General features: G+C 44.8%; 1 protein-coding gene and 1 long non-coding RNA gene across 6 annotated transcripts in view; one reads left to right on the top strand and one right to left on the bottom strand.

Annotated features, from left to right (window-relative positions):
- DSTYK (dual serine/threonine and tyrosine protein kinase) overlaps nucleotides 1–8,300 on the top strand; it is a 50,219-nt gene extending 41,919 nt beyond the window's left edge. For both annotated transcript variants that reach the window (XM_025421116.3, XM_049107038.1), the window contains exons 11-13: nucleotides 1,056–1,170; nucleotides 3,355–3,489; nucleotides 3,920–8,300. In XM_025421116.3, coding sequence (XP_025276901.1) covers nucleotides 1,056–1,170; nucleotides 3,355–3,489; nucleotides 3,920–4,107 — 438 coding nt within the window. In that variant the 3' untranslated portion in view covers nucleotides 4,108–8,300. The remainder of the gene's footprint in view (nucleotides 1–1,055; nucleotides 1,171–3,354; nucleotides 3,490–3,919) is intronic.
- LOC112643231 (uncharacterized) lies at nucleotides 92–27,670 on the bottom strand. 4 transcript variants are annotated; one of them, XR_004812684.2, is made up of 5 exons: nucleotides 27,356–27,628; nucleotides 10,577–11,240; nucleotides 9,340–9,485; nucleotides 8,096–8,283; nucleotides 92–765 (listed from the first exon to the last, which is right to left on the bottom strand). It is a non-coding gene; the product is annotated as an uncharacterized LOC112643231 (long non-coding RNA). The 4 variants fall into 4 exon arrangements; XR_003125724.3 differs by lacking the exon at nucleotides 92–765 and adding an exon at nucleotides 1,169–2,276 and having other exon boundaries at nucleotides 27,356–27,627; XR_007409221.1 differs by lacking the exon at nucleotides 92–765 and having other exon boundaries at nucleotides 6,280–8,283; nucleotides 27,356–27,625.
- Between the last annotated feature and the right edge of the window lie 41 nt (nucleotides 27,671–27,711).

Below are 27,711 nucleotides of genomic sequence, written 5' to 3'. Positions count from 1 at the left end.
CTGGGTTTGTCCCTCTCTCTCTCTCTCTCTATCTATCTCTATCTTACATACACACACATTCTTTTACTCAACTATAGAAAGTAAGTTACAGTTAGCACATTAAATACTTGAGCTTGTATTTCCTAAAAACGGCATTTTTCTGGGTAATTAAATACTATTATCACACCAAAGAAATATAACATTGATAATGATGCTATTAATTAATATACAGTTTATATTAACATTTTCAGGTTACCCAGACACAGCTCATGTGTTTGCTTTTTCGATCCAGGGTTCACTCCAGGGATCAGAGAGTGTACTTTGTTGTCATGTTTACCTGTCCTTTAGAATAGTCCTTCCACCCTTTCTTTGCTTTTGTGACGTTGATATTTTTGGGGATTCCAGGTCAGGTTGTTGTTTAGGGTTTGATCAGAGGTGCTGGATGAGGGCTGTGATGGGTAAGTGCACCATAAAGGGGAAAGTAGTCATGAACCTACCAGCCCTGGTATCTCAATTCTGAAGAACCTTCCGATGTACTCCTCTTGGAACTGTATTGGATTATCATCGAGGTGTCTCTGGCAGCAATTCCCTGACAACGGTGTGGGGTAAGGGGAAGATGGTCCTAAAATCATAGGCTGAAACCTGAGAGGCTTATCAGTCGTCAAATGAGGCACAAATTTATTCTCTTGGTCCTTTAGGAAAGGAGACTGCAGGAAATTCAGGCAGCTTCCTTCAGCTGACTGGAGGTCCTCAGTTTTTTCCTTAGCAACTTTCTGCCCCTGGGTTCTGGAGGTCAGAGGAGAATAATCAGGAACTGAAATTCTTTCCTCTATGTCCTTCACATTCATTCTTCCAAGACTTACTAAGCTTCTGTGATGTGCCAGGCACTACGCTAAGTGTGAGGTATACAAAGATGAAAAAGACAGCCCCTGCCATCAGGTTGCTTACAGTCTGGGGAGAAGATAGGTAGTGGGAATGAATCCGGAGACAGGGAGGCCTGCTTCTGAGCTTGTGTATGCAACTGAGTGCTGTGTGTAGGATCAGATGCAGGTTGACTCACCCTGCTTTGTTGGCAGCTGGACAAGCAGAACCGTGCCAAGATCACCGACTTGGGATTCTGCAAGCCAGAGGCCATGATGTCAGGCAGCATTGTGGGGACGCCAATCCATATGGCCCCTGAACTTTTCACAGGTAAGCTCAGGGCAGGGAGTGGGCTTCAGTGGGGCTCCGTACTTTAACCCTGAGTGCTACCCTTTGGGCTAAGTTGTATCCACAAGTACTACCAACAGGTCTGGGGCAGGTAGGGGACAAGCAGAGGAGGGAAACCTAAGGTAGGTGTAGAGGGAAAAGTAAAAAAGGGAGAGTGGGGAGAAGGAAGAGCACACACGGGAGTCACCAGGTCTTCTTTTGGATGTTTCTCTGAGCTGTTTGTACCATAATTGCCATAATCAACCAATTGATTGATCATAAAGTACTGATTGAATGATTTCCATATGCAGGGAGTTGGCCCTGATCATTAAGGAACCTGTAGATGACAGATACATTGAGAGAGGTAAAGTAATCAGGAAGCAGCCATTAAGGCAGCCTGTGACGAGGTGCTAGGACAGGCGTCACCTAACATGATGTCGGTATTCAGACAAGCGATACATGAAGGCTGAAACGTTTGACAGTTTTGTGGTAGAAGTGAGATGTTGGGTAGAGCCTGAGTCAGGTCTGGAAAAATTGGTCTTTGGGAAAGGAACTCCTATGAAGTGTGGTCTTTGAACTGGGCAGTATGAGCATGCTTTTTCACAGCACTTCTGTCGTGATGGTGATGCATTCGTATGCCTACGTCACAGTGTAATGTCAAGTCCAGATTGGTGAATGTCAGAAAACCACCCCCCCAAAAAAAAAAGAAAAAAGAAAACCACCCCAAAACCCTGAGCTAGAGATGATGGAGCTGGGATTGGAATCTAGGTTTTTCTGGCTCTAGAATCTAACCATGTGTCATGAAGGAGAGAACATTCTGGAGGGTGGGGAAAGGGAAATATGAGGAAAATTGCAGCATAAAAATAAGCGCAACAGGAAAGAAATCTACATTGGGAATAACAGCAAACAAGTTTGGAGACGAAATCCGCCCAGAGGAGTGAAGGCTTGATGTGGAAGCAGTAAGGAACTTGAACTTTTGCGCAGGTGAGGGATGAAAACATCTTCACGGAAGGTTCACTTAGCAGCAGAAGGTGGAGGGGGTTCAAGTGGCAGGAACCAAGGTAGGCGGAGCAGTGGTACTTGTCTCCAGGGTCAGGCTGCTAGTAGCACTGAAACAAAACAAGTGTGCCAGGTGCAAGATCAGCTCAGGGGAGGAGTGGGCGGGATCCCGTGACTAACTGGATTGAGGACAGACAGCAAAGAAGGTCTGGACAAGGACCGGAGGGCTTGAGCCTGAGAGGGCGGGGGATGGTGAGGGGGCATTGCTGAGGCAGATCTGAAGGCCTTAGCGGACCCCTCGTCAGCGTGGGGAAAAGTTAGAATCAGCGATCTGTGCAACCTCCTCTCACTAGCCTCACGCACAAGTCTGCCCCCAGCCCTTCTCGGAGCTGGGCATGTGAGGGTTAGGGGTTAGTTGGACCCACACAGCTAAGCACATGCTCGTTGTTTTTCTTTGTCTAGATTTACTTCTTAAAGAATTTCTATTCCTACTGCTGTTGTTTTGTTTTGGCTACTTCATATTTCACTTCCCTTGATTGTTTCTCTGCAGTCCTATTGCTGTCAGAAGAATCTTTCTCAGGGTGCCTGGGTGGCTTAGTTAGTTAAGCATCTGCCTTCAGCTCAGGTCATGATCCTGGGGACCTTGGATCGAGTCCTGTGTCAGGCTCCCGGCTCATTGGGGAGTCTGCTTCTCCCTCTCCTCCCTGCTCATCCTTTCTCTGCCAAATAAATAAAATCTTTAAAAAATAAAATAGAATACGTTCTTTGTGTCACCTCTTGCCTTAAAACATAAAGGACTTCTTGCTGTCCATTGACTCCAGACTTTTCTAACTTTTAAAGATCTTTATATTCCAGTTCTAGTCTCCCCACCCACCTGTTTCCTAACCTTATTTCCCAATCCAACCTTTCAGGATGAATCTTCTTGGCTGTTCTATCAAAATCAAAGGCTTGTCCTCCTCCTTTGTCAGGCTCTAGCCTTGGCTGTCCTGCCATCTAGCACTGCTTTCTCAGGGCTATGGTTTTGGGTATAATAAAAAAGGCATTATAAACAGTCCTGCCTGCCTGGGTTGTTAGGGGAGACAGTGGATGTTAAAAGCTCTAGAAAACACATGGAGGCCCCTGCAGATGGGGGATGGATGTAGCCACTCCCTGTCCCTGGCTCACTACTGTCACCCTTTCTCACTGCAGGAAAGTACGATAATTCGGTCGATGTCTATGCCTTCGGCATTCTCTTCTGGTATATCTGCTCAGGCTCTGTCAAGCTCCCTGAAGCCTTTGAGAGGTGTGCCAGCAAAGACCATCTCTGGAACAACGTGCGGAGAGGTAAGAGCCACGAGCCCTACCTTGTCCTGACCCCCCCTGTTGAGAGCAGGCACTGGAGGGGGCTTCGTGTCACCTGCTCCGGCCACCCCACTGCAGGACCACACACCATCATGGAAACCAGGAAGGGCACTGAAGTCCAGCCTTTGCTTTCAGGCAGCATTGTACTCAATGGTTTCAAGAAAGCTTTTTTTCTTTTTTTTCCTTTTTTTTAAGAAAGCTTTTTTTCTTGAAAATTTCCAGTTTTTCAACTTCCTATGCTAGTGCATTCCAATTTTTGTCAACGTTATTCTTAGGTTCTAATTGAGGTGTTTGCCGTTGAAGCCAGAACTCCTGAGCCCCGCCTGGGTGATCAGTCTGTGAGCTGGCCAGGCCTCATAGTTGCACGGGCCCTCTCACTGACTCTGACCTTGTTTCCTTGTGCCTTTTTCAGGGGCCCGGCCAGAACGTCTTCCTGTGTTTGACGAGGAATGCTGGCAGTTGATGGAAGCCTGCTGGGACGGTGACCCGTCTCAGAGACCTCTCTTGGGCATCGTCCAGCCCATGCTCCAGGGCATCATGGAGCGGCTATGCAAGTCAAATTCTGAGCGGCCAAACAGAGGACTAGATGATTCTACTTGAAAGCAGAGACCTTTCTCTTTTACTATTTCTTTCCTTCCCCTCACCTTTTGGTCATGGGAAGAATTTGACATTTATTCAGAGAGCTCCCGAGGGAACTGATGCTTGTTGAGCAGCTTGAGACCTTTCCAGGCAGAGTTGCCTCCCGGATAGTGAAGAGTTGGCTGGCTGTTGGGGCACATTCAGCAGCTCACTGATGTCCCAAGCCATCCCATTAGTAAAAGATTGTCTAGGATGTGTAAATGCTGAAGAACGCAATGTTCCAGGCTCAGAACTGAAAAGGAGGCAAATGTACCATTGTCTGTTCACTGTATGTTGCTAAGACAGGTGGGGCACTGCAGTGGCAATAGTATTAAAAACTATATTTTCATAATTTTGTCTCTAGCTAGAAGCAGTTTGGTTCTATCCAGTCATCAGGACCCTTAGAAAATTTGAACTTAGTTCTGGGATTGTGAGAACATAGGAGCAAAAAAAATAACTTCCTGCTACCTGCAACCAGAGATCTCAGGTTGTAACAGCAGAGGCCCCAGTGAGGGAGCTAGAAACAGAGCTGTCAGTTCCTTACGGTGCCAGCGTGTTTACATTTATAGGACTGAATATCCCTGACTTCTGGGGAAGGGTTTCATGGTTACATCACCAAGAGGCCACAAAAAGAAAAAAAATGTGTACGTACACGTATGTATATATATACATATGCGATTGGATTCTGAGTTACTGCTAACTCCAAGATAGAATCTCTTCTTCCCTTTGTCTTGATTTTTTATTTTCTCCTTTTTAGTCTCAAGATGGGAAAACTCCAGTTAACATGGTATCTGGGGATGAGTGTCTGAGTAAAAGTGATGGGTGTGGAGTATCTGGTGAGGTCTGAGAAGTGGGCAGTGATCTGGAAGCATGGGCTTCCATGCAACCTACGAGAAAGATACCAGGCTGTTTCTAAACTTAGAAGAATCAAAAATTCCTGTTTTTGTGTTTGAATCTAACACACTGATGTTTTTAAACTCTGTCCATGAGCTTTTTAACCAAAATTTCTTTTCCAACTTGTCCCTTCTTTTTACTTAGAATGTAGCGTAAGAAGAAAAGCACCAGATGAAAGAGAAGAAATGCTTTTCATAGCTCTGTTTGTGTGCCTCTCACCTCTGCGTGTTAGCATCTGGGATGGTTCTCCCTTGCAGTTGGGAGGTGTGGGGGTGGGCTTTTAGAGAGTTTGTCAGGAAGGGTGCATAATAAGGGGAATTCTGAAGGGGAATGATTTAAACATCAGTGCATCTCAGATGTTGACTTAAAGCCTCACTCAACCAAAATGGTCCATTAGATTTAGAATACCAGGTGGGTGAAGGAGTAGACAGTGGAGGTGAACAGCCTCCATCCGTCTGCCTAACTCCAAGCACTGTGGTCCCTGCCCTGTGCGTGGCCCCATTTCTGTGAAGCAGGTCCCTGAGTAGGTGTGTAAGAAAAAGGGCAGATTTGCTGCTGGAATTTTGTAGCGTTGTTTCTGAGAGAGTGACCATCTCTTAAACATTGACAGGGTATAAATGGCGTCTGCAAGAAATTTCTCATAAAACTTTTAAAGTTGAGTTTTAACCCTTTGGATGCACTGGGCTCTGATTATGATACTTTTGAGCATAATAAGCCTCCAAGCACTTGGAGCCCTTCAGAAACTTCATATAGTGCTTTTCACTTGCAAACAATGAAAGTGACTGAACCAGTGTCTTTGGGTTCTATGGGTTCCAGGCTTGTTTTGGTAGAATGTTCAGTAAATCTCTTAAAATTGTTAATACCCATTTATAGATTTACTTTTTCAAGTCACTCTGTTCTTGTCTGCATTAACTCGTTTGTCCTCCAGAGAACTATGATGGGGCTTCCAAGGAAGCCAGATTTTCAAGTTTAAAAAGAAGACGTGAGTAGTGTCTACTGGCCAGAAAATCAGTCTAAGTGTCTGTTCTGTATGAAATTTCAAGAAAGGTCTTCTGTAATTCCCTTTTCCAGAGAGTCTTCCTTGACTCCAGCTGGAATCAGGAGCCTGGCTTCCGGCGTGGAAGCCACATTCCTAACATTCTTCCAGAGCCTTAGCAGCGACCCCTATTCACACAGGGGCGGGGCCGGTAGGTTTTCCTGTACCTAGGGTTCTCTTTCCCTGCAGCTTAGCTGCTCCTCAGACACCAGTTTCCTAGCAGATTCCATTTGTTTGCCTGACTGAGGAGGGCCTAGATGCTAAGTAAGACAGGAGCTGTGTTAACAATTCATTACAAAAAAGGTATTTTGAGAAAAGGTGCAAGATACTCCTGAAGCTCGCCAGGCCAGCCAAAGTCCATGTAGAGATATTTGGAAGTGTTATTTGAACACTCAGCGGGCTGAGTGCAGGAATACATATATATAACATGCACATACTTTGCTTTTGTTTGATAACATTGTCAGCTAATTTTGGATTCTTTGTTCCTTGGCACCCATTATTATTAAAGTGATGGAATGCCATGAAATGTACTGTACTGTATATTACTTGGGAAGACACTAGGTATTCAAAGAAGTCTGGGGGCACTTGGGCTGTAGTAGGCTCAACAAGACCAAAGCCCTAAAGATTTTACCTCCTAGCTTTGGTTGTACGTGCTCCCAAGTGGTGAGGTGAGATTGTGGCTGGGGGAGGAGGAAGGACGGAATGGATTACCCTTACTGCATTCTATCCTTCTAATCAACTTCATTAGGGCAGTTTATCCCAGCCTGAAAATGATCGCCTGGCCATTTTTAACATGCTTGAAGTCCAGTCACTTATGTGACTTCAGAACTGAGTGAGGGACCTTCTTGCAGAGCAATCAAGAAATGGAGCCTGGGGCCCCAGAGGGGCTGACCCTGTGCCTAGGAAGCTGGCAGCCTGGCGTGAGTCAAGGAGTGCTCGTTTGGGTGAGGCTTCCACAGGCATACCCTACCCTGCTTCCTTGATCCTCTGTAGAGAGTGGCTCATGGAGCAAGTCTTCCACTTCTCTAGGAAGGAGGGCTGTGCTGGTTCTTCCCAGACCAAAGAGAATCACTTGTGACTCCCATCAGTTTCAAGGGGACAGAGCCTAGGCAGCAGCTTCTCCTCATTCTTAACACTAAAACTCAAGGAAATGGTGAAGGAAAGGATATATTGCTACCACAGATGGAAACGGGGAATGGTAGGACTCCCCACTAGTACCTGTCAGCTCTCCTGTGCATTTTGAAGCATCTTTGCTGAGCTGCCAAAGAGGGGTTGGAAGTTTTTTCCTGATGAGAGAAGGGGTTTGAGGATGGCAGGGCCCCAAAATAATAACTGCACTGAATGACACTTTATTTTTTTTTTTTTTAATTTTTGGCTTAAAATTTAGCACTGAGAAGCCAAGAGGGATTGGTGATTACAGTAGCCCTCGAGGCTCAGAGGCTCCCTCTGGCCTTGCTTTGGAGAGAAGGCATGGTTGGTATTCCATCTGGCTGAAATCAGGGAAACTCCAAAGTCCAAACTGCCTCAGAGCGGGATAAATGGTCCTTCGCCAAAAGAGTAGTCACTTTCTTTGAGTTTTCAAAGTTTGATTTTTGGATTTGCTGGATCAAATGACCCACTTTTTCTTTAAAAGAAAAAAAAAAGGTGGATTTTTCCTTCTAAATAATGAGGGGAGTAGTTAGGGCTAGTGCCGGGTTAAAGTGGGTAAGGAGGGAGTAACCTTCAGAAACTTGTATTGCAAACTCCTTTGGGTGTTGCAAGTAGCACTACTGTTCTTAAAAGGGTTTTATTTTTAACTTCATCTGCTCTGTTAACAGCCAGGCCAGTCGAGATGTGCACAGAGACTATGCAAACACTCGGCATTGGGGGAGGCCACTTGACTCAGAGGGTTGAAGAGAAAATTGGTCTGGACAGCTTGTTGTCTTTTATCTTAATGTAATATTTTTGTTTGTTTTAAAGGACTAATGTCTATTACGGTGTTAATAAAGGTGTAACATACTAAGTGTGTAGAATAAAAGTGCAATGACAAGAGGAAGTTACCTTGGCACGAACCTCAGTCTTCGCTTTCCCTCCTTGTGCTCTTTCCATAATATGGCAACCAGGACCGTGTTGTGTTTTCAAGAGACAGGACTATGGGTTCAGCCCTCATCTAGTGTCCTTTCGAATGGTTGGCTTTGGTTTTATAGAATATTCTGTATCCTTGTGGGGATGCACACATACCACATATGCTGTAGAATAAAGATCAATTAACATTTGAAGTTTACCTCTCTTTGACTTTGTTTCCCTCCCCTCCCTGGGTTGGAAGGATGCCTCCCGCTTCTGTGGGACCTCTGCAGTCAGAAGTCTTTCAGCTTGCCTTGGAGAATGCTGGAACGTCCTACTCCCCCCATACACTACTCTGATTTCTGGGTATTTGACGTTACCGCTGCCAAAGGGTGGGAAAGAGAATGGGAGGAAGGCAAAGTAGGGTGATAGCAGTTTATCCTGGGGTCACGCCTTTTGCTGCACCTTCTCTCCAGCACGGACTTGCATGAGCCTGGCTACTCTATTTCATTTTGAGAGAATCCGAGGATGGAATCTACATGCTGGCCTGTCTGCATTTGAGATGTCTGCATTTTCTATTTGGGTTCACCCCCACTGTTTGGATCTGCTTGCTTGGCATTGCCTGATGGGCACCACCATCTGCCCTCAAGGCAGCCCCCACTGCGTAGTCCCCAGGGAATGTCAGCAGGCAGCTCACGGCATCACTTTTTGTTACTTGGCTTGTGCTGACTGCAACACAAGCTTGGCCAGGGGGTGGCAGCACACCTCAAGCAGTTGACGTGTTTGTGACAATCTTTCAGAAAAAAAGCTGCAGGGAACCTGAGTGGTTCTTAGCCCCTACACGTAGACGTTTCCTGCAGATAAGCCTCTTACCCTGGAGAAACTTTGACCGGCTCCAGCGACCCTTCACAGCTAAATGTACCCCATCTTAGACGCACATACTCTGTTCTAGTGTAAAGTTCAGCATGACAGTTTGCTTCACTTCCTCTCTTACCAGGATTACCTTGGAAAAAATAGCTGGTGGTAACACATTTTTAGACTGGGCATGCTTTCCCAAGAACACCTCCCTCAGGAGGCTTTCCCTTGAGTAGCAAGGGATCTGGGGCAACTGTGGTGGCCTTCCTGGTCCTGTGTTTGGGTGGGGCTCAGATGGGAGAGCCACCGAGTTTCTGAACATTATTAAATTCAATTTCAAAATGTGTGCCTTTAGCAGGATTCCAAGGAGGCCACAAAGTACTGACCAAATAGCCTTCTTTCCAATGCGGGTACCAGGGGTGGCTGTTCACTGGCTGAGCCTCCCAGGGCCCTCCTAGGGATGGCCTGCTCCTCAGTCTTTTATTAGAGTAGCTTTTTCAAGTCAGACTATTTTATGAAACTGGTTATCCACCTGAGGAGAAGATCATGCAAAAGAGAAGGTAGAAATCTAAATGTAAAAAAAATGAAACGAAGGAGTTTTCTTTATGTTAGGCACTATTCGAAATGCTTTACATTTATTAACTCAATCCCCACCACCACAACCCCATGTTACCTATGAGAAAAGGCATAGAGAGGTGAACCAGGGTCCTGCAACTGACAAATGCCAGAGCTAGGATTTGAACCTAAGAAGTGCAGCTCCAGAATTTCTGCTTCTACAACTAACCATTACACCATGCTGCCTCTGGGGGAAAATGTACGTAAATATGTTCATGTATAGTTTAGGGGCAGGGAGAACTTTCTTGAGGGTGGTTAGGAACCCAAAAGCCATAAAGAAAAAAATTATAGAACTTACAAAGAATGTAGGGGCACCTGGGTGGCGCAGTTGGCTGAGTGTTTGACTCTTGGTTTCAGCTCAGGTTGTGAGATCGAGCCCCGTGTTGGGCTCTGCACTCACCGCAGAGTCTGCTTAGGACTCTCTCCCTCTGCCCCTTTCCCCTGCTCTCTCTCTATCTTTCTAAAATAAATCTTGAAAAAAAATGAAATTATAAAGAATGTATGTGCAGCCAAAGACACTGAAAATTTAAGACAAGTCAGTAATTTGGAGAGAATAATTGCAATATATAACTGATAAAATGTTCAGATTTCTAATACATGAAGAAATCAATAAGAAAAAATCTACAAGCAAATTATATAATACATTTTTGAAAAAGATGTGCATCCTCATCAATAGGGAAATCCATATGAGAAAGATATTTCCATCTATCAAATTACTAAAAACCTTTAAAAACTATTCATAACTGTGGGGGATGAACACTTCCCTGTTGTTGGGAAGTGGGTGTAGCTGCAGAAGGGCAATTTGGCAGTACCTATTATAAAAATTTTAAATGTATATGTCCTTTGCTCCAGAAGTGATTTCTATGTAGTCATTACCTACAAAAATATTTTCACTGGTATGCAAAACCATGTAAGTATAAGGGTATTCACGGCATCATTATTTGTAATACTAGAAAGTTGGAGGCGATGTTCATGTCTGGCAATAGATTAGGATTAAATTGTGCTCACCCGGTGGAATTCTATGCAGCCATTAAAAGGAATGACACAGCTCTCTATGCGCTGACAAGGATGTTTATTCTAGGTCATTGAGTGGAAAAGTATGTAAGTGTATATTTCATATGGTCCCTTTTTTGAATAATAATCCCATCTCCCTAACCCCAATTTCTCTAGAAATCTAGTTCCTCTCTCTCTGTATATGGCTAGAAAAAGGTTTGTAATATGTGTCAATTTGATACATATCAAACTTAACAGTGGTTTTCCTAGGGAGAGAACTCTAACTCCAGTGGATCGCATTTCTGTTATTCTATTGTTATCTACTGTGAATATCTATTTTTCTTGCCACTTAAGAAAATGAATGGAATGGCTAATTCAAGAGGAAGGAAGTAGGTATTGGAAAGATATTACAGGCCCACAGAATCACTGGGTAGGAACCACAGTAGACCTGCAGGCGACTGCCGAGTGCCTGGCTAGGGCTGTGAGGAGCCACCTTCACTCCCTCATGAGGCGGCAGCCGAAGAATCTTCTCACTTGACTCGGCACAGGCCCCAGACCCATCTTGCAGCTGTATCGGCTCACAGCTGGAAGGCTCTGTGCCCTCCAGGTTCCGTGCAGGTGGCAGGGACCTCCATCTGTCTGCCCATCAAAACTGTGTTCAGTGGAGAAGATGGAATTCCTGAAAGGTAATCAAAGACTTGTTAGAAAAGGGACCCACGTTTAGGACAGGCTCAGAAGACGTATGTCCAGTGCACTTCACGTGTTGGGCTGCTCCGCATCCGGCCCCACCCTCTGGCACTACTGAGAGGCAAGGTGGTGAAGGTAGATTTGCAGATTGAAGCCCAGGCATGGAGGAGTCGCAGCTGGGTCTCTGGGAAGGACATTCAAAAGAAGACCCTCTTGAGTCTCTTTCCTTTCTGTCTTCCTTGTTGTCTCAGCAGGGCATCCTAATGACATCAAAGAGGGTCAAGCATCTAAGAATGTGCTAAATGACAGCCTTTCTATGTGTAGAATTCAGGAGTCGAAAAGGTAGAAGGATGGGGCAAAACCAGCCTCCAAGTGAAGCCACAGGCTCTGAGATTAAGTTAAGCTTCCCAGGGTTCCAGGCTGGGAACATGCAGAAAAGGTGGCTAGTCTGAGACCTCTTACTGAGCAGGATTTGCTCACAGTTTCTAAAAACTGCTACTTCTATCTGATACCTGCTAAAAATATATATGTATCATTCTTGAAAATTATGCAACACGATAAATTTTAAAACTGTGAACTTACCATATAATTTGTGGATCAGAACATTCCCACCGAGTTGATGCCCCTGCGTGCTCTTCCAGATGACAGTCCCGTGTCTCTCTCCCACCCCGGGTTACTATTGCGCTTGTCATTCTCTTGCTTTAAAAGCAAAAAGCTTTTCCAAATATACATGTGTTTTAAATGGTATATAGTTTGGGTTTGCATGTTCTTGAGCTTTAAAAATGGTATTACCAGGGCACTGGGTGGCTGAGTCAGGTAAGCATCTGCCTTCGGCTCAGGTCATGGTCCCAGGGTCCTGGCACGGAGCCCCCACATTGGGCTCCCCGCTCAGTGGGGTGTCTGCGTCTCCTGCACCCCCCCACTCCCCGCTCGTGCTCTCCCAAATAAATAAAACCTTTAAGAAAATGGTATTATTTGTATTTCATCTTCTATAACTGTTTCCTCTTCACTCATCACGTCTGCTTTTTCTCCAAGCTAACTGGCTGTCACTGCAGTACACTTACTCTCAACGCGAGAGATTATTCTCAGGTGTGAATGTACTGCGACGTGGCCAGCGACGTGGCCATCCTCTTCTTTCTCAGAGAACCAACTTTTGGTTTGCTTCTTTCTCTCACTGCACCTCTGTTTCCTAGCTCACAAATTCCTTCTCTTATTTATCATCTTGGTTCTCTCTTTAAGGGTGAGTCCATGGCCCACTGTTATCCTTCTTCTTTTTAAAAGTTTTTATTTATTTGTTAATGTATTTATTTGTGAGAAAGATAGAAACATCATGATCTGGGGGGGGGGGCAGAGGGAGAGGGAGAAGCAGGCTCCCCACTGAGCAGGGAGCCCAAGGCAGGGCTGGATCCCAGGACCGCGGGATCATGACCTGACCCAAAGGGAGACACTTAACCACTGAGCCACCCAGGACCCCTGACCCATCTTCCTAAGCTGGATGCTTAGCTCATGAATTTTCAAGTTGCTTCCTTCCTCACACAAACAATTACGTTTAGGATTTCCCTTGGATTACAACTGTTGCTGCATCCTACAAGTTTTTGTTTTTGTTTTTAAAGATTTTATTCATTTATTCAAAAGAGACACAGAGAGGGAGGCGGACACAGGCAGAGGGAGGAGCAGGCTCCATGCAGGGACTCGATCTCGGGTCTCCAGGATCAAGCCCTGGGCTGAAGGTGGCGCTAAACCGCTGAGCCACCCAGGCTGCTCGCACCCTACAAGTTTTACTATGAAACATGCTTGTTATAGTTCAGTTTCAGTATTTTCTATTTGCTGTTATAATGTTTTCTCTGCCCTAAGTTTTACATGGGTATGTTTTTAAATTTCCAAATGTGAGGAAGAATTTCTTGGTGTTTTTGTCAGTGATTTATAACAAGACATTGTGGGCAGAGAATGCGGTTTGTAGGATGCCTGTTTTTTATAAATCTGTTGGAACTTGCTCTGCGGGCTAGCTCGTGGTAAATCTTTATAAGCATTTTATGTGTTCCTGAGAATAATGGGTATATTCATTACTTTTTTTATGGTTCATTGCTGAAAGTCCAGTGTCCTCTTTGAGATTGTGAACAGCATGATGGCAAATGCTCTTCTGTTTTGCTCAGTGTCTGGCACACAGCAGGGATCGTGCTGAATGCTCTCTGCCCCTCCGCCTCCACTCTTTCCCCTCTCCACACAGCCCCCTGGCCCCTGTGCACCCCATCTTTTGCTCTGTGCTTCCAGTGGGGTTCAGCTGCACGCGTGGGAGTTTGGAGAGTGGTGGGAGAAAGGTTGGGGAATCTTTCACCCTAGCTCACCTTCCCCTGAAGGTCATAGAGCTCTGTCTGATGGCTATCCTGCAACTACAGTTGTTTTTTTTTTTTTTTTTAGATTTTATTTCTGGGGCATCTGGCTCAGTCGGTTAAGCATCTGCCTTCAGCTCGCTCAGGTCGTGATTCCTGAGTCCTGGGATTAAGCCCTGCCTCGGGCTCCCTGCTCAGTGGGGAAGAGTAATCTGGCCAATGTGTTTCTTCATTTCCCTTCCAGCCATGGGGTCTGGCAGTCTCTGTATGGCATCCCCATCCAATTTCAGGAATTAAGGAGGAGTGTATAGCCCTGAAATGCAAGAACAACTTTGGAAAAAGAGCTTTCTGTGCCAGAAATGGAGGTGAGGGGTGATAGTCTGGGCAGGTGAGCAGAGAGGCAGCCTGCGGATGATGCCAAGGGCCCACCAGTTGTAGAGTTGAGGGAGGTCACCAACTGGCCTGGGGTTTCTTTAAGGGGTAACTGCTCTATCCCCAGATACAGAGGAGGAGGGCCTTTGGCTGGAACACCCCATACACTGGATCCAGAAGAGCCACCACAGCAGGAAAAGGAGGGTCTGGTAGAGCAGAGAATGAGGGCTCTGGGCAGCTTAAGAAAGTTTCCATTGGTGCGGGAGCTAAGAGATTAAATCTTAGAAGGTAAGGCCTGGCCCAAGGAGGTAGAAGATTTGTGCCACTTGTGGCTTTCAATTGTCAGCTGATGGTGGCAAGGTCTGGATTTCTCAAGCTTGTGTTCAGCAGAGCTCTTTGTGCTGCCCCTCGGGTGTGGCCCTAGAAGTTGTTTCTAAGTAATACAGAAGGATCAGTAAGTCACAGGCCTGTCCCATTGGCCAAGCTACTGGAGGAGAGGGACAAAGATTTTCACATCGGCATTCAGATAGAGAAGTCAAAATGGAGTGTCGGTGGATGCTGTCCCTGGTGCTGGATCCCTGTGGGGAAAGGGTTTGGGGGAGGTGTGAACCTGCTGGTCAAGCCGGACTGCCTTTCCATCCTTCCCTCTTGGACATGTGCTCTGCCCAGACTTGTATGCCTGACCATGAAGCATACCATTCTGTCCTTTGAAAACAGGAACCCAGATCCTCATGTTCAAGGACAAGGTAGGGGGAGAGGAGAGTGACTGAGGTACTGCCAAGATTAAGGGGCAAGTTTGAGTGGTCACTACCTCTGCCCCTCCCTAGACTGTGAACCTGGTAGGCAGAGAGGCCAGACCACTCACACCGTGGAAGGCCAAGAGCACAGGGGACAGAGGGCTGACAAGGTGGGCAGGAGCAGACAGGCAGGGGAGGAGTGGTGTTAAGTAGAGAGATCAAGAAGCTAATTCTCAGGAGGCTTGGTGGGACAAGAAGGTGGAGGCACACAGAGATGCTCCACCCTGTGCCTAACCCAGTCCTGGCCACAGGTGACAAAGAACTCAAGCACTAATGCTGTATTCTTTCCCCTGGACCAGGAGGGAGATCCACCAAGCTTGTGGCTGGTCCTCCTCACCTTTTACCCTCCTCACTCTTCCCTTCTTCACTCTCTTCCTTTTGTTCACCTCTCTTCTCTCACTCCTTCTGCTTCAAGTGATCTTCAGGAAGCCAAAGTAGAGGGAGAAGAAAAATCACAAGAAGGAAGGGTGGTGTAGGTTGACAATCTGCTGCATTTTGAGGCCTACACCCAAGAAGGGGTTGGCTTCAAGGAGCCGAAACCCTATAATGATGGACCTGTTAAAAAAAAAAAATCACTGACATTTGTGGAAGATGGTCTGGTCCAGCAGACTTTATTCTGGACCATTGTGAAAGGCAGAGGGAACACTGCAGGGAGATTTTACAGTGGAGAAGATAGAATGAGCTCAACTTTAAGCACAACAAGGGCAAGTGGGAATTTATGGCCAAGGAGTATGGTCAGTGGATAGAATGTTAGTAAGAGAAAACCAGGAGGTCAGAGGGATTCAGGCTAACAGGACTCTTGCTGAAGACGGACGGGGGTGATCCAACATCACCTGGGTGTAGTGGAGGATGAGGAACCTGATCAGATATTGAAGCTGGGGGTTCTGGTTAAACTGACTTAGCAGAGTTCCTGCTAAAACTAGGTTTCACAAGGAAGTACACAGATGGGCCTAGGATGGGGTTCAGGAGTCTGACTAATTTCTGATCAGGCAAAGAATCTTTATCAGGCCCCACTCCAATACATTTAAGGACTGTGTCTGTTGAGGGATGGCAGGCTTCCTGAGGCGGGGGGTGGGGGGGGGGGGGGTGGGGGGCGCAGTGGTGGTGGTGGTGCTCTGTCCATACTGTGGGCTGGGGCCATCAGTGAGCCTTTGAGGCTGGTGTTTCAGGAACAGATTAGCATTTGAATTGGTGAATTGAGTAAAGCAGACAGTCATCCCTTAGTGTAGGCAAGTATCATGAATCCATGGAGAGCAGAGGAAGGGTGAATTTACTCTCTCTGGGGCAGCCCAGGTGGCTCAGCGGTTTGGCGCCACCTTCAGCCAAGGGTGTGATCCTGGAGACCTGGGATTGAGTCCCATGTCGGGCTCCCTGTGTGGAGCCTGCTTCTCCCTCTGCCTGTGTCTCTGGTTCTCTCTCTCTCTCTCTCTGTGTCTCTCATGAAGAAATAAAATCTTAAAAAAAAAAAAAATTTACTCTATTTGGGCTGGGCCATCCATTTCTCCTGCCCTGGGATTGGAACTTCTGGTTCTCAGGCTTTTGGACTCAGACTGAATTACATCACCAGTTTTCCTGGTTCTCCAGCTTGCAGAAGGCATATCATGGGACTTCTTAGCGTTTATAATCATGTGAGACAATACATAGAATCTCTCATATATATTACACACACACACACACACACACACACACACACACACACTCCATTTCTCCGGAGAACCCTAAGCAGCACTTAGAGGGAAATTCATAGTACTGAATGCATATATTATTTTTATTTATTTATTTATTTATTTATTTATTTATTTATTTATTTATTGAGAGAGGGAGAGAGAATCTTTTTTTAAAAAGATTTTATTTATTTATTCATGAGAATACACAGAGAGGAGAGAGAGGCAGAGACACAGGCAGAGGGAGAAGCAGGCTCCATGCACCGGGAGCCCGACGTGGGACTCGATCCCGGAACTCCAGGATCAGGCCCTGGGCTGTAGGTGGCGCTAAACCGCTGAGCCACCAGGGCTGCCCAGGAGAGAGAATCTTAAGCCGACTCCATGCCCAGCTCAGAGCCCACGACTGAGATCATGACCTGAGTGGCAATCAACGGTTGGATGCTTCCCAGACACCTTTGAACGCATATATTAGAAAAAAAGAAAGCTCTAAAACCAATCATCTAAGTTTCCACCTTAAAAAACTAGAAAAAGAAGAGATTAAATCCAAAGTAAGCAGAAGAAAAGAAATAATAAAAAGTCATACTACATCACAAATCAATTACATTGAAACCAAGAAATCAACAAATCCAAAAGCTGGTTCTTTGAAAACATCAATAAAATTGATAAGCTTCCAGCTAAGCTAACTAAGAGAGATTAGTAATATAGAAGTATATTACAAACATCAGAAATGGAAGTAGGGACATGAGTGGAGGACATGTGGACATTAAAAGGATAATAAAAGAATATTATGAACAACTCTGTTCCCACAAATTTGATAACCTAGATGAAATGAAACAATTATTTAAAAGATATACTTTGCCAAAACTCACACAAGAAAAAACAGACAATCTGAATTGGCCTATACATATTTAAGAAATCAAATCAATAATAACCTTTCAAAATAGAAAGCACCAAGCCCAGTTGGTTCACTGGTGAATTCTATACAGTTAAGGAAGAAATCATACCAGTTATCTATAATCTTTCTAAAACAAACAGAGAGATACTTCCCAACTCGCTTTACCGGGGCAGCATTTCGCTGATACCAAAACCAGACAAAGACATTACAGAAAAAGAACTGCAGATTAATATTTCTCATGAACCAGATGTAAAAATCCTCAACAAAGTACTAGCAAATTAAATCCAGCAATATAGGGCAGCCCTGGTGGCGCAGCGGTTTAGCACCGCCTATAGCCCAGAGTGTAATCCTGGAGACCTGAGATCGAGTCCCACGTCGGGCTCCCTGTGTGGGGCCTGCTTCTCCCTCCTCCTGTGTCTCTGCCTTTCTCTCTCTCTCTCTGTCTATCATAAATAAATAAATAAATAAATCTAAAAAAAACAAAAAAAACAAAAAAAAACCAGAAGAGCCAGCACAGTATTAAAGGAAAAGAATGAAGTCAGAGGATTGACACTTATGTGACTTGCTATAAAGCTACTCTAATCAACACAGTGGAGAAAGACTTTCTTTCTTTTCAGCAAATGGTACTACAGTAGCTGGACATCCACGTGTAAAAAAAAAAAAAAAAGAATCCAGGAGCACCTGGGTGGCTAAGTCAGTAGAGCATGCAACTCTTGATCTTCAGTTTGTGAGTCCAAGCCCCACAATGGGCATAGAGCTTATTGAAATGAAAATGAATCTAGACACAAACACCTTATACCTTTTTCAAAAGTTAACCCAAAATGGATCACAAAACTAAATGTGGAGCGCCTGGGTGGCTCAGCTGGTTCAGCAGCTGGTTCTTGATTTTGGCTCAGGTCATGATCTCAGGGTCGTGGGATTGAGCCCCACACTGGGCTCCGTGCTCAGCACAGTCTGCTGGTCCCTCTCCCTGCCCTTTCCCCCACTCTCCCTCTCAAATAAATAAATAAAATAAATGTAAAATACAGAAATACAAAGTTTCTTGAAGTTAAAATAGGACAAATGTAGAAGACCTTGCACATTGGAGTAACTTTTAGATACAACACTAGGCAGGATCTATGAAAGAAAGAATTGATAAACGGGACTTCATCAAAATTATAATGCTCTGTTCTGTGAAAGATGCTGTTAAGAGAATGAAGATAGAAGTCACAGACTAGGAGGAAATGTTTGCAAAAGACACATTTGATAAAGGACAGTTATCCAAAATATACAAAGAATTCTTAATACTCAACAAATAGAAAATGACCTGATTTAACAATGGGCAGAAGATCTAAACAGACAACTCACCAGAGAAGATATATAGATGGCAAATAAGCATATGAAAAGATGCCCCACACCACATGTCACCAGCAAAGTGCAAATTAAAATGAGCGAAACCACTACACACCTACTAGAATGGCCAAAATCCAGAAAACGGACAACACCTTATGTTGATGAGGATGTAGCAACTTGTCATTGTTGGTGGGAATGCAGACTGGTAGTCACTTTGGAAGACAGTTTGGTGGTTTCTTAGAAAACTAAACATATTCTTACCACACAAACCAGTGATCATACTTATTGGTATTTATCCAAAGGGAGTGAAAAGTGTGTCCACACAAAACCTACACATGAATGTTTTTGGCAGCTTTATTCCTAAGTGCCAAACTTAAAAGCAACCAAGATATCCTTCAGTAGATGAATGGATAAAATAAACATTGGTACATCCAGACAATGGAATATTATTTGATACTAAAAAAAAAGCCATCAAGCCATGGAAAAACATCGAGGAAATTTAAATGCATATTGCTAAGTAAAAGAAGCCAATCTGAAGAGGCTACATATTGTATGACTCCAACTATATGATGTTCTCTAAAAGGCAAAAAACAAAACAAAAAAACAAACCTATGGAGATCGCAAAAGGATCACTGGATGCCAGGGGGTGTGGGTACGGCAGAGTAAGTTGGCAGAGCCTGGAAGGATTTTTAGGGCAGTAAAATTACAGTGTATGACGCTATAATGGTGGATACATGTCATATCTTTGTCAAAACCCATAGAATATACAACAGCAACAGTGAACCCTAATGTAAACTAAGGACTTAGGGTGATAATGATGTGTCATTTGTTGTATGTTCATCAAATGTAACAAAAGTACCACTCTGGTGGGGGATGTTGATAATGGGGGGGGGCTATGTATGTGTGGGGGTAGGTGGTGTATGGGAAATCTCTGCATCTTCTGCTCAGTATTGCTGACTACCTAAAACTGCTCTAAAAAAATAAAATGTATTAAAAAATAAAGACATCTGAGGTGTGCCTGGGTGGCCCAATCAGTCAAGCATCTTCCTTCAGCTTGAGTCACGATACCTGGGTCCTAGGATGGAGCCCTGTGTCAGGCTCTCTGCTCAGTGGGGAATCTGCTTCTCCCTCTCCCTGCCCCCTACTCATGCTCTCTCTCTCTTTCTCTCTGAAATAAATAAATAAATCTTAAAAAAAAAAGATATTCACTTTTGACTAAAAAAAAACTATTTGAACTAGGAATAAAAAAAATGCTAACTTTTCAACTCATTTGATGATGCTAATGTGGTATCAATAGCAAAATCTGATAAAGATACTAGAAAAACTATATAGACCTATCTCAAGACCCAGAAATCATGACCTGAGCCAAAATCAAGAGTCGGACGCTGAACTGACTGAAGCCACCACCCTAGCACCCCTGTGTTTCTTTATATATTCTGTATATTTTCTGGTTGAATAAGCCTCTCCAAGAGAACCTTCCAGTTTCTGGGAGAACCGCATCAGAAGTCTCTGCGCCTCCTAGCAGATGAACACTGTCAGTACTTGGATTCTGGCCTGGGATGAGACAGACTTCAGATTCTGGTTATAGATCACTGAAGGTGAGGGACACTGAGGAATAAACTCCTCTTCCTTCCTCCTCTACGGACTTATTGCCAAACATGACAGTTGTTCTCTTTCCTTGAAGTGCCTGTAGCTTGAAGTCTGACTTGTATAACAAGTTACATAAGCTTTCTTTAAAAAAAAAAAAAAAGAAAAGAAAAAGGTAAGGGGCATCCGGGTGGCTCAGTGGTTGAGCGTCTGCTTTTGGCTCAGGTCGTGATCCCGGGGTCCTGGGATCGAGTTCCACATCGGGCTCCCTGCATGGAGCCTGCTTCTCCCTCTGCCTGTGTCTCTGCCTCTCTCTGTGTCTCTCAGGAATAAATAAATAAAATCCTAAAAAAAATATTTTTAGAAAAAGGGCAAAAATAGGGAGTATAGAAGGAAAAATAGGTAAATGGGGAAAAAAAAAACTACGCTGAAAACCGTATATCAGGGGTTTTATCTAATGTTTTTTTAAAGGTTTTGAATTTCACCAAGTATATTAATTAGCATCCAGTGCAGTAAAGATGATTGAAATGATTACATTGGATTGGAGACTCAGAGAATTGAGAGAAAAACAATGTGCTGTCTTCATATAATGTTTTTGTCGTTGTTGCTTTTTCCTTTATGCAATGTTTTCCTTTGTTTTTGGAAAGGAGCAACTGTGGGTTTTCTTTACTTAAAGCAACTTCGGGGGCACCTGGGTGGCTCAGTTGGTTAAGCGTCTGCCTTTGGCTCAGGTCATGATTTCAGGGTCCTGGGATTGAGCCCTGCATTGGACTCCCTGCTCAGCAGAGAGTCTGCTTCTCCCTCTCTTTCTGCTGCTCCCTCTGCTTGTGCAGTCTTCTATCAAATAAATAAATACAATCTTAAAAAAAAAAAATAAAGCAACTTTGAATGGTTGTTTTGGTTTTAGAAATGGTTTTGTAAATCTTTTCAGTTTGAAATGATACTCCCTTCCCTCTTCCCTCCCAACAGAAGTGGGGTTTGAGCATTCTGCATCGTTGGGGAGCAGAATGAGTTAAGACTTTTGTAATCAACAAAACAGGTTTTGTACTAGCACAAGCAAAATGTTATCTGTTATAAAGGTCCAAGGATATTTATTTATTTTTTATTTTTAGTTTTTTAAAAAGATTTTTATTTATTTATTCATGGAAGACACAGAGAGAGAATGAGAGACAGAGGCAGAGACACAGGCAGAGGGAGAAGCAGGCTCCACGTAGGGAGCCCGACGAGGGGCTTGATCCCGGGACTCCAGGATTGCGCCCTGGGCCAAAGGCAGGCGCCAAACCGCTGCGCCACCCAGGGATCCCCGGTCCAAGGATATTTAACAGAATGAGAGGATGTTCTTGGGAACAGATTGGATACAGAAAGTATTACTTTGATTTGCTTCTGAATCTCTGCTTTATTGCTCAATCAGAAACCAACTACCATGGCTTCCATCTGTTAGACGCCAGTAGCCCTGTCATTCATATCCATTCTCTTCAACAGACATGCCAGATGATGGGGGCCTCTCAGTCCACATTCCAAATTCTTGGAAAGGAATCTAATTGGGTTCAGCTTGGGTCAGAGGCTTATCCACAGAGCAATCAACTGTAGCCTGGCGGGACAGGGTGCACCATATGAATGAAGCTTCTCTTTCTGCTAAATTATGGTTGGCAAGTGAAGGCAGACTGAATTAACTACCTAATTTTTGGGGCCCTATGCAAAATGAAAACCAGGGCTCCCTTGTTCAAAAATTATCAAAGATTTCAAGATTGCAACAGCAGAACATTAAACCAAGGGTGGGGGCCCTTCTAAGTGTAGGGCCCTGGATGACCACACAGGTCTCGTCTCGCCCAAGAGGCTGCTCCAATGCTCTGCACCTGGAGGAAGAGCCCCCAAAATAAATTTCTAGACCTCATATGTCAAAACTTGGAACTAGTGACTCTTGTTTTTGAAATTTGTAACTTTGAGCGTTATGCTTTCTACCTTCCCCCATTCACTTCCTTATGTCCTCCTCAGATTCAGTAACTTTATGTGGAATTGCTTGAGTGTGAATAAGTTGTATTTTTAAGTCTTCTGTCTCTTCCTATTTTTTTTTTAAAGTGTTAAATCTTTTTTTTTTTTTTTAATTTTTATTTATTTGTGATACTCACAGAGAGAGAGAGAGAGAGAATGAGGCAGAGACACAGGCAGAGGGAGAAGCAGGCTCCATGCACCGGGAGCCCGACGCGGGATTCGATCCTGGGTCTCCAGGATCGCGCCCTGGGCCAAAGGCAGGCGCCAAACCGCTGCGCCACCCAGGGATCCCTCTTCCTTTCTATTATTAGGCAATGATCTTCTGGAAGGTTGTACAAAGTATGCATTTGGCTTGGGTCAGTTGTCCTCATAAGAGTAGATGAAGAAGCAGTTAATGTCCTTTTTACTGTTTTTTTTTTTTTTTTTTTTAGATTTTATTTATTTATTCATGAGAGACAGAGAGAGAGAGAGAGGCAGAGACACAGGCAGAGGGAGAAGCAGGCTCCCTCTGGGGAGCCTGATGTGGGACTGGATCCCAGGACCCTGGGATCATGACCTGAACCAAAGGCAGACGCTCAACCACTGAGCCACCCAGGTGCCCCAGTTAATGCCCTTAAAAAAAACTTTTACCTGGAATTATTTTAGACTTATAGAAAAGTTGCAAAAATAGTTTTCATATATTCGTCTCAAATCTTCTCTTAATGTTAACATCTTTTTTTTTTTTTTTTAGATTTTATTTATTTATTGAGAGACACAGAGAGACAGAGAGGCAGAGACACAGGCAGAAGGAGAAGCAGGCTCCATGCAGGGAGCCCGATGTGGGACTCTATCCCGGGACTCCAGGATCACACCCTGGGCCGAAGGCAGGCGCTACACTGCTGAGCCACCCAGGGATCCCCTTAATGTTAACATCTTACAGAACTCTAGTACAATTGTCAGAACCAAAAAGATTAATGTTACAAAACTACTAACTAAACACTTTTCTTGAATTTTACCAGCTTTTTTGCTAGTGTCGTTTTCTTATTCTAGGCTCTTGACTGGATCCCACACAGCATGTAGTTATTTCTCTTAGTATCATGCAGTCTGTAAAAACTCCTGTGACATTGTCTTTCCAGACTGACTTTTTTGAAGAGTACTGACCAGTTATTTTGTCAAATGTCCTGCAATTTGGGTTTGTCTGACATTTTCTTATGATTAGGCTTAATATTACGGGTGACACTGTGTCCTCCGTGTATCCTATCAGGTTCATGATGTTACTTTGTCTTGTTACTGGTGATGTTGACCTTTATCGCCTGATCAAGGTGGCTTCTGCCAGATTTCCCACTGTAAAACTACCCTTTTCCTTTGTAGTTAATAGGTATATTGCAGCAGATATCTACTCAAATTCTGCTTCTCTTCACACTTCTGTCCACTTACTTTTTGCACTCATCAGTGGAGCTTGTGTGCAACAAGTACTAGTGTCTAGCTAATGGAGGTATTTTCTGCAGTTCTGTTTTTGTCTCTAGGCTTGTGGTATCCAACCTACGGCTCATGTTAGTTCTTCCCATCCTTTTTAGTGTAGCTTTTTTTTTTTTTACTTACAGTAGGTTCGCTTTTTAGTATTTTTTATTCCATTTGGGCTCTCTCCATGTCCCAGTTGGTTTTAGTTATTTATTTTGGGGGCATGGGAAACATTACCATTGTTCAGTCAAAACTACACAAATATGTACTCTGAGCATCACTACCCCCTCACGCCTGCTACCCTATTCTCATTTACCCCACTTTCCCATCTTTTTCCCACCTATCCCCTACAGGAAACAAATCTCCTTATTTTCTGACTTACCTTTCTTGCACAGCAGGTCTCTTGCACAAACGGACAAATACAGCGTATTTTCTTATATTCCCTTCTTTCTTAGGGTGGCATTCGTGCTTTGCTTTTTTCACTTAGAAATGTGTCTTGGCAACACTTTACATCAGTTCACAGAGTTCTTCCTCATTTTTTTTTAACAGCTGCTGAGTGCCATTGTATAATTTATCATAAATGTGCACTTAGATTGTTTCTAAAATATTGCAGTTACAAATACTACTGCAATGAATAACCTTATGTATGAGCCTTTTTCCCATTGTTGGAGTGTATCTTCACGTGAATGTCACAGATACATATATACACACATATCTTTCTTTCCTTCCAATCCTTCTCAACAGAACTGAGAACAGTGTTGATGTTATGGTCTCTTTCATGCTTTCTTTCTTAGCTCTAACTGCTTTGAAGTCTGTAATCTCTGACAGTAAGCATGAGTGGTGGTCATGAGTACATTTTTTCAGAAAGTCTTTGCTCCCTCACAAGGCCAATAATTTGAGTGACACCCCCAGTCTTGTACTACAGTAATGGTTCTCAACCTTGACTGAACATGACAATCACTAAGAACTTTTTAAATATACCAATGCTTAGGAATGCTCTCGGTAGGTTCTGCAATTAACGCAGAGTCTTTGGGTGTGGGACTCAGGCACCTGTATTATTCTAAGGTGCTGTAGAAATTCCAACGTACAGATAAGGTTGAGAATCACTGGGTTAAATCCTTGAAATGTGACAAAAATCTCCTGGCCCTTACTATATTCCCTGTGATTTGAACCAGCTGCCAGACTGTATACTGGGTGACTGGGACATATTCCACTAAGAGAATTCCTGACTTTTACCTGGAGGAGAGGTAAGTACCAGTGGCTTAATTTAGGGAGAGGTAAAGGTCTTTAATGAGGGGCACCTGGGTGGTTCAGTGGTTGGGCAGCTGCCTTCGGCTCAGGTTGTGATCCCAGGATCCAGGATCGAGTCCCGCATCAGGCTCCTGAGAGGAGCCTGCTTCTCCCTCTGCCTGTGTCTCTGCCCCTCTCTCTCTGTTTCTCATGAATGAATGAATGAATGAATGAATAAAGTCTTTAATGAGATGTAAGTTCAACCCAGACAAGAAATAAGTTTTTTTCTCTCACAGAATCTGAATAACAGTGACAAGTTGCTTCAGGCCAGGAAGAAAGGATGTTCAAAATTTCCTTTTCTCCCCTTCAACACACAGATTGGGGAACCTTAGTTTGTAGTGGCAGTATTAACAAGCTCCAACCAACACTTGTAAAGCAGACTCCACTAATTATACTATTTTTCATCAAATCAAAGATAGTATGACTTATAAGACAGTTATCTTATGCAACACTAAAAAAAAAAACCTCACTGCTAAATAATTGAGATACAATTAAATATAAGAGATTTTAAAAAAAATTTTTTATTTATTTATGATAGTCACAGAGAGAGAGAGGCAGAGACACAGGCAGAGGGAGAAGCAGGCTCCATGCACCGGGAGCCCGACGCAGGATTCGATCCCAGGTCTCCAGGATCGTGCCCTGGGCCAAAGGCAGGCGCCAAACCACTGCGCCACCCAGGGATCCCCAATATAACAGATTTTTAAATGTAGGGAAATGTACATATTAGAATCGAAGTATAGTAGATCTTTACGCTAAACCTCTTCTTTGAACCCCAGGTTAGTATGGTCACTTGAATTTCTCAGACTCTTTAAATCTAACATGTCCCATGCAGTGTCTGGGTGGCTCAGTTGGTTAAGTGTCTGCCTTTGGCTCAGGTCATGATTCCAGGGTCTTGGCATAGAGTCCCGCATCAGGCTTCTTGCTCATCAGGGAGCCTGCTTCTCCTTCTCCCCCTCCCGTCCCCCTGCTTGTGCTCTCTCTCTCTCTCAAAAAAAAAAATAAAAAATAAAAAATAAATTTTTTTAATAGAAAGAAAGAAAAGAAAAAAAGAAAGAAAGAAAAGAAAAAAGAAAAAGAAAGAAAGAAAGAAAGAAAGAAAGAAAGAAAGAAAGAAAGAAAGAAAGAAAGAAAGAAAGAAAGACAGACCTAACAGGTCCCACTCTGGACTCTCCACCTGCCTTGCCAAAGCTGTTCCTTTTCCTGCATTCTCTGCCCTATCAAACCGAGTCCCCTGTCAAAGCAGAAGCATGGAAGTTGAGCCAGTCTCCTGACCTTCTTTGCTTTCCACATGCAAGAGGCCTCTCCCACTGTATCAGTTCTGTCTCCTCCCCCTCTCCTGAATGCATTGCCTTCCTCTTCCCCTCTGCCCCGACTTTGGGTCAGGTCTCCCTCATCTCTCCACAGGATTACTGCAGTGTTTTCCTACCTGTTTTCCACTCCTCTCATCAATCCTACTCCACACTGTCCTTGTTTTCCTTCCTAAACATGGATCTGATCTTATTCCTCCCTTAAGTATCCTACAAGGCAAACACCGCATGATCCAAAATACAGGCAAAGTGCTCCAACAGGCCACCTCCCAGAAGAGAAAAAGGCTCAACCTCTGAGCCACGCAGGCGTCCTCAGGACAAAAATTTTGGATGAAATCCTCCCCACGTTGTGGTCATGCGGACGAACGCACTTGTTCACATGGGGCGGAGAGCCACCTCCGCGGCCTCCAGGGAATGGAATAATTCTGGGTAAAATAATTCGTAAATAATAATAGCTGAGGTTTAGGGGGAGCACCTGGGTGGCTCAGTGGTTGAGCGTCTGCCTTTGGCTCAGGTCGTGATCCCGGGGTCCCGGGATCAAGTCCCGCATCAGGATCCCCATCTCCCTCTGCCTGTGTCTCTGTGTTTCATGAATAAATAAAATCTTTTGAAAAACGTAAAAAACACCAGCTAAGCTTCTACGGGACGCTTGCTGTTCCAAGCACTTCCTACGTGTCAGCTCATCGACCCTGCACAATAATCCTGCAGGTACTCTTATCAACACCCTCATTTTCACCTGCAAGACCCTCCCCCCTCCCCCCCCCCCCCCCCGCAACAGGTCGGGTTGGTCAGGGACGGAGCTGGGATTGCAGGCTTTAAATCTGCATACAGGGATCTAGCTCCAGCCCCCCTCTTTCCCCCCCCCTTTTTTTTTTAATAGAAAGCCTATGCCATTCTTTTTTCCTTTTTCCTTAACGATTTTACTTATCTATTCATGAGACACCCAGGCAGAGGGAGAGGAGGCTCCCTGCGGGGAGCCGGATGCGGGACTCGATCCCGGGACCCCGCGGTCACGCCCTGGGCCGACGGCGGGCGCTGCAGCTCCACACGAGCCACCCCAAGCCCGGCCCACTCTTTTCCTCCGTCTGACAGCCCACAGACCTCACAGCGCAATCCAGTTTCTAGGGAATCCGCTCCTCGCGCGCGCCAGCTCCGTGTCCCATCGCAGTCCCGCCCGCCCGAGCCGCGGGGCGCTCCGCCGTCCTTCCGCTGGGTCCTCGGCGTCCGGTCCGTCAGGCTCCGAGGCCCGACTAGGGCTCGTGCGCGCTGCGTGCGCCCAGTGGCCTATCTGTACGCGAAAGGGGTGACGGCCCCGAGACCGAAACAGACACGGCGAGCGCAGCCTGCAGGGCGGAGAATGGGCGCCCCGCCCCCCGCCCCAGCCCCGCGGCCGCCCCCTCCCGCTCTCCCGGGGCCGTCGGCGCCGCGCGGAACCTTTCCTGCAGCCCCGCGCGCAG

Source organism: Canis lupus, chromosome 38, assembly GCF_003254725.2.
Source record: "Canis lupus dingo isolate Sandy chromosome 38, ASM325472v2, whole genome shotgun sequence".
Classification (NCBI taxonomy): domain Eukaryota; kingdom Metazoa; phylum Chordata; class Mammalia; order Carnivora; family Canidae; genus Canis; species Canis lupus.
The sequence above is the reverse complement of the archived record's forward strand: the minus strand, read 5'-3'. Positions and strand labels throughout refer to the sequence as shown.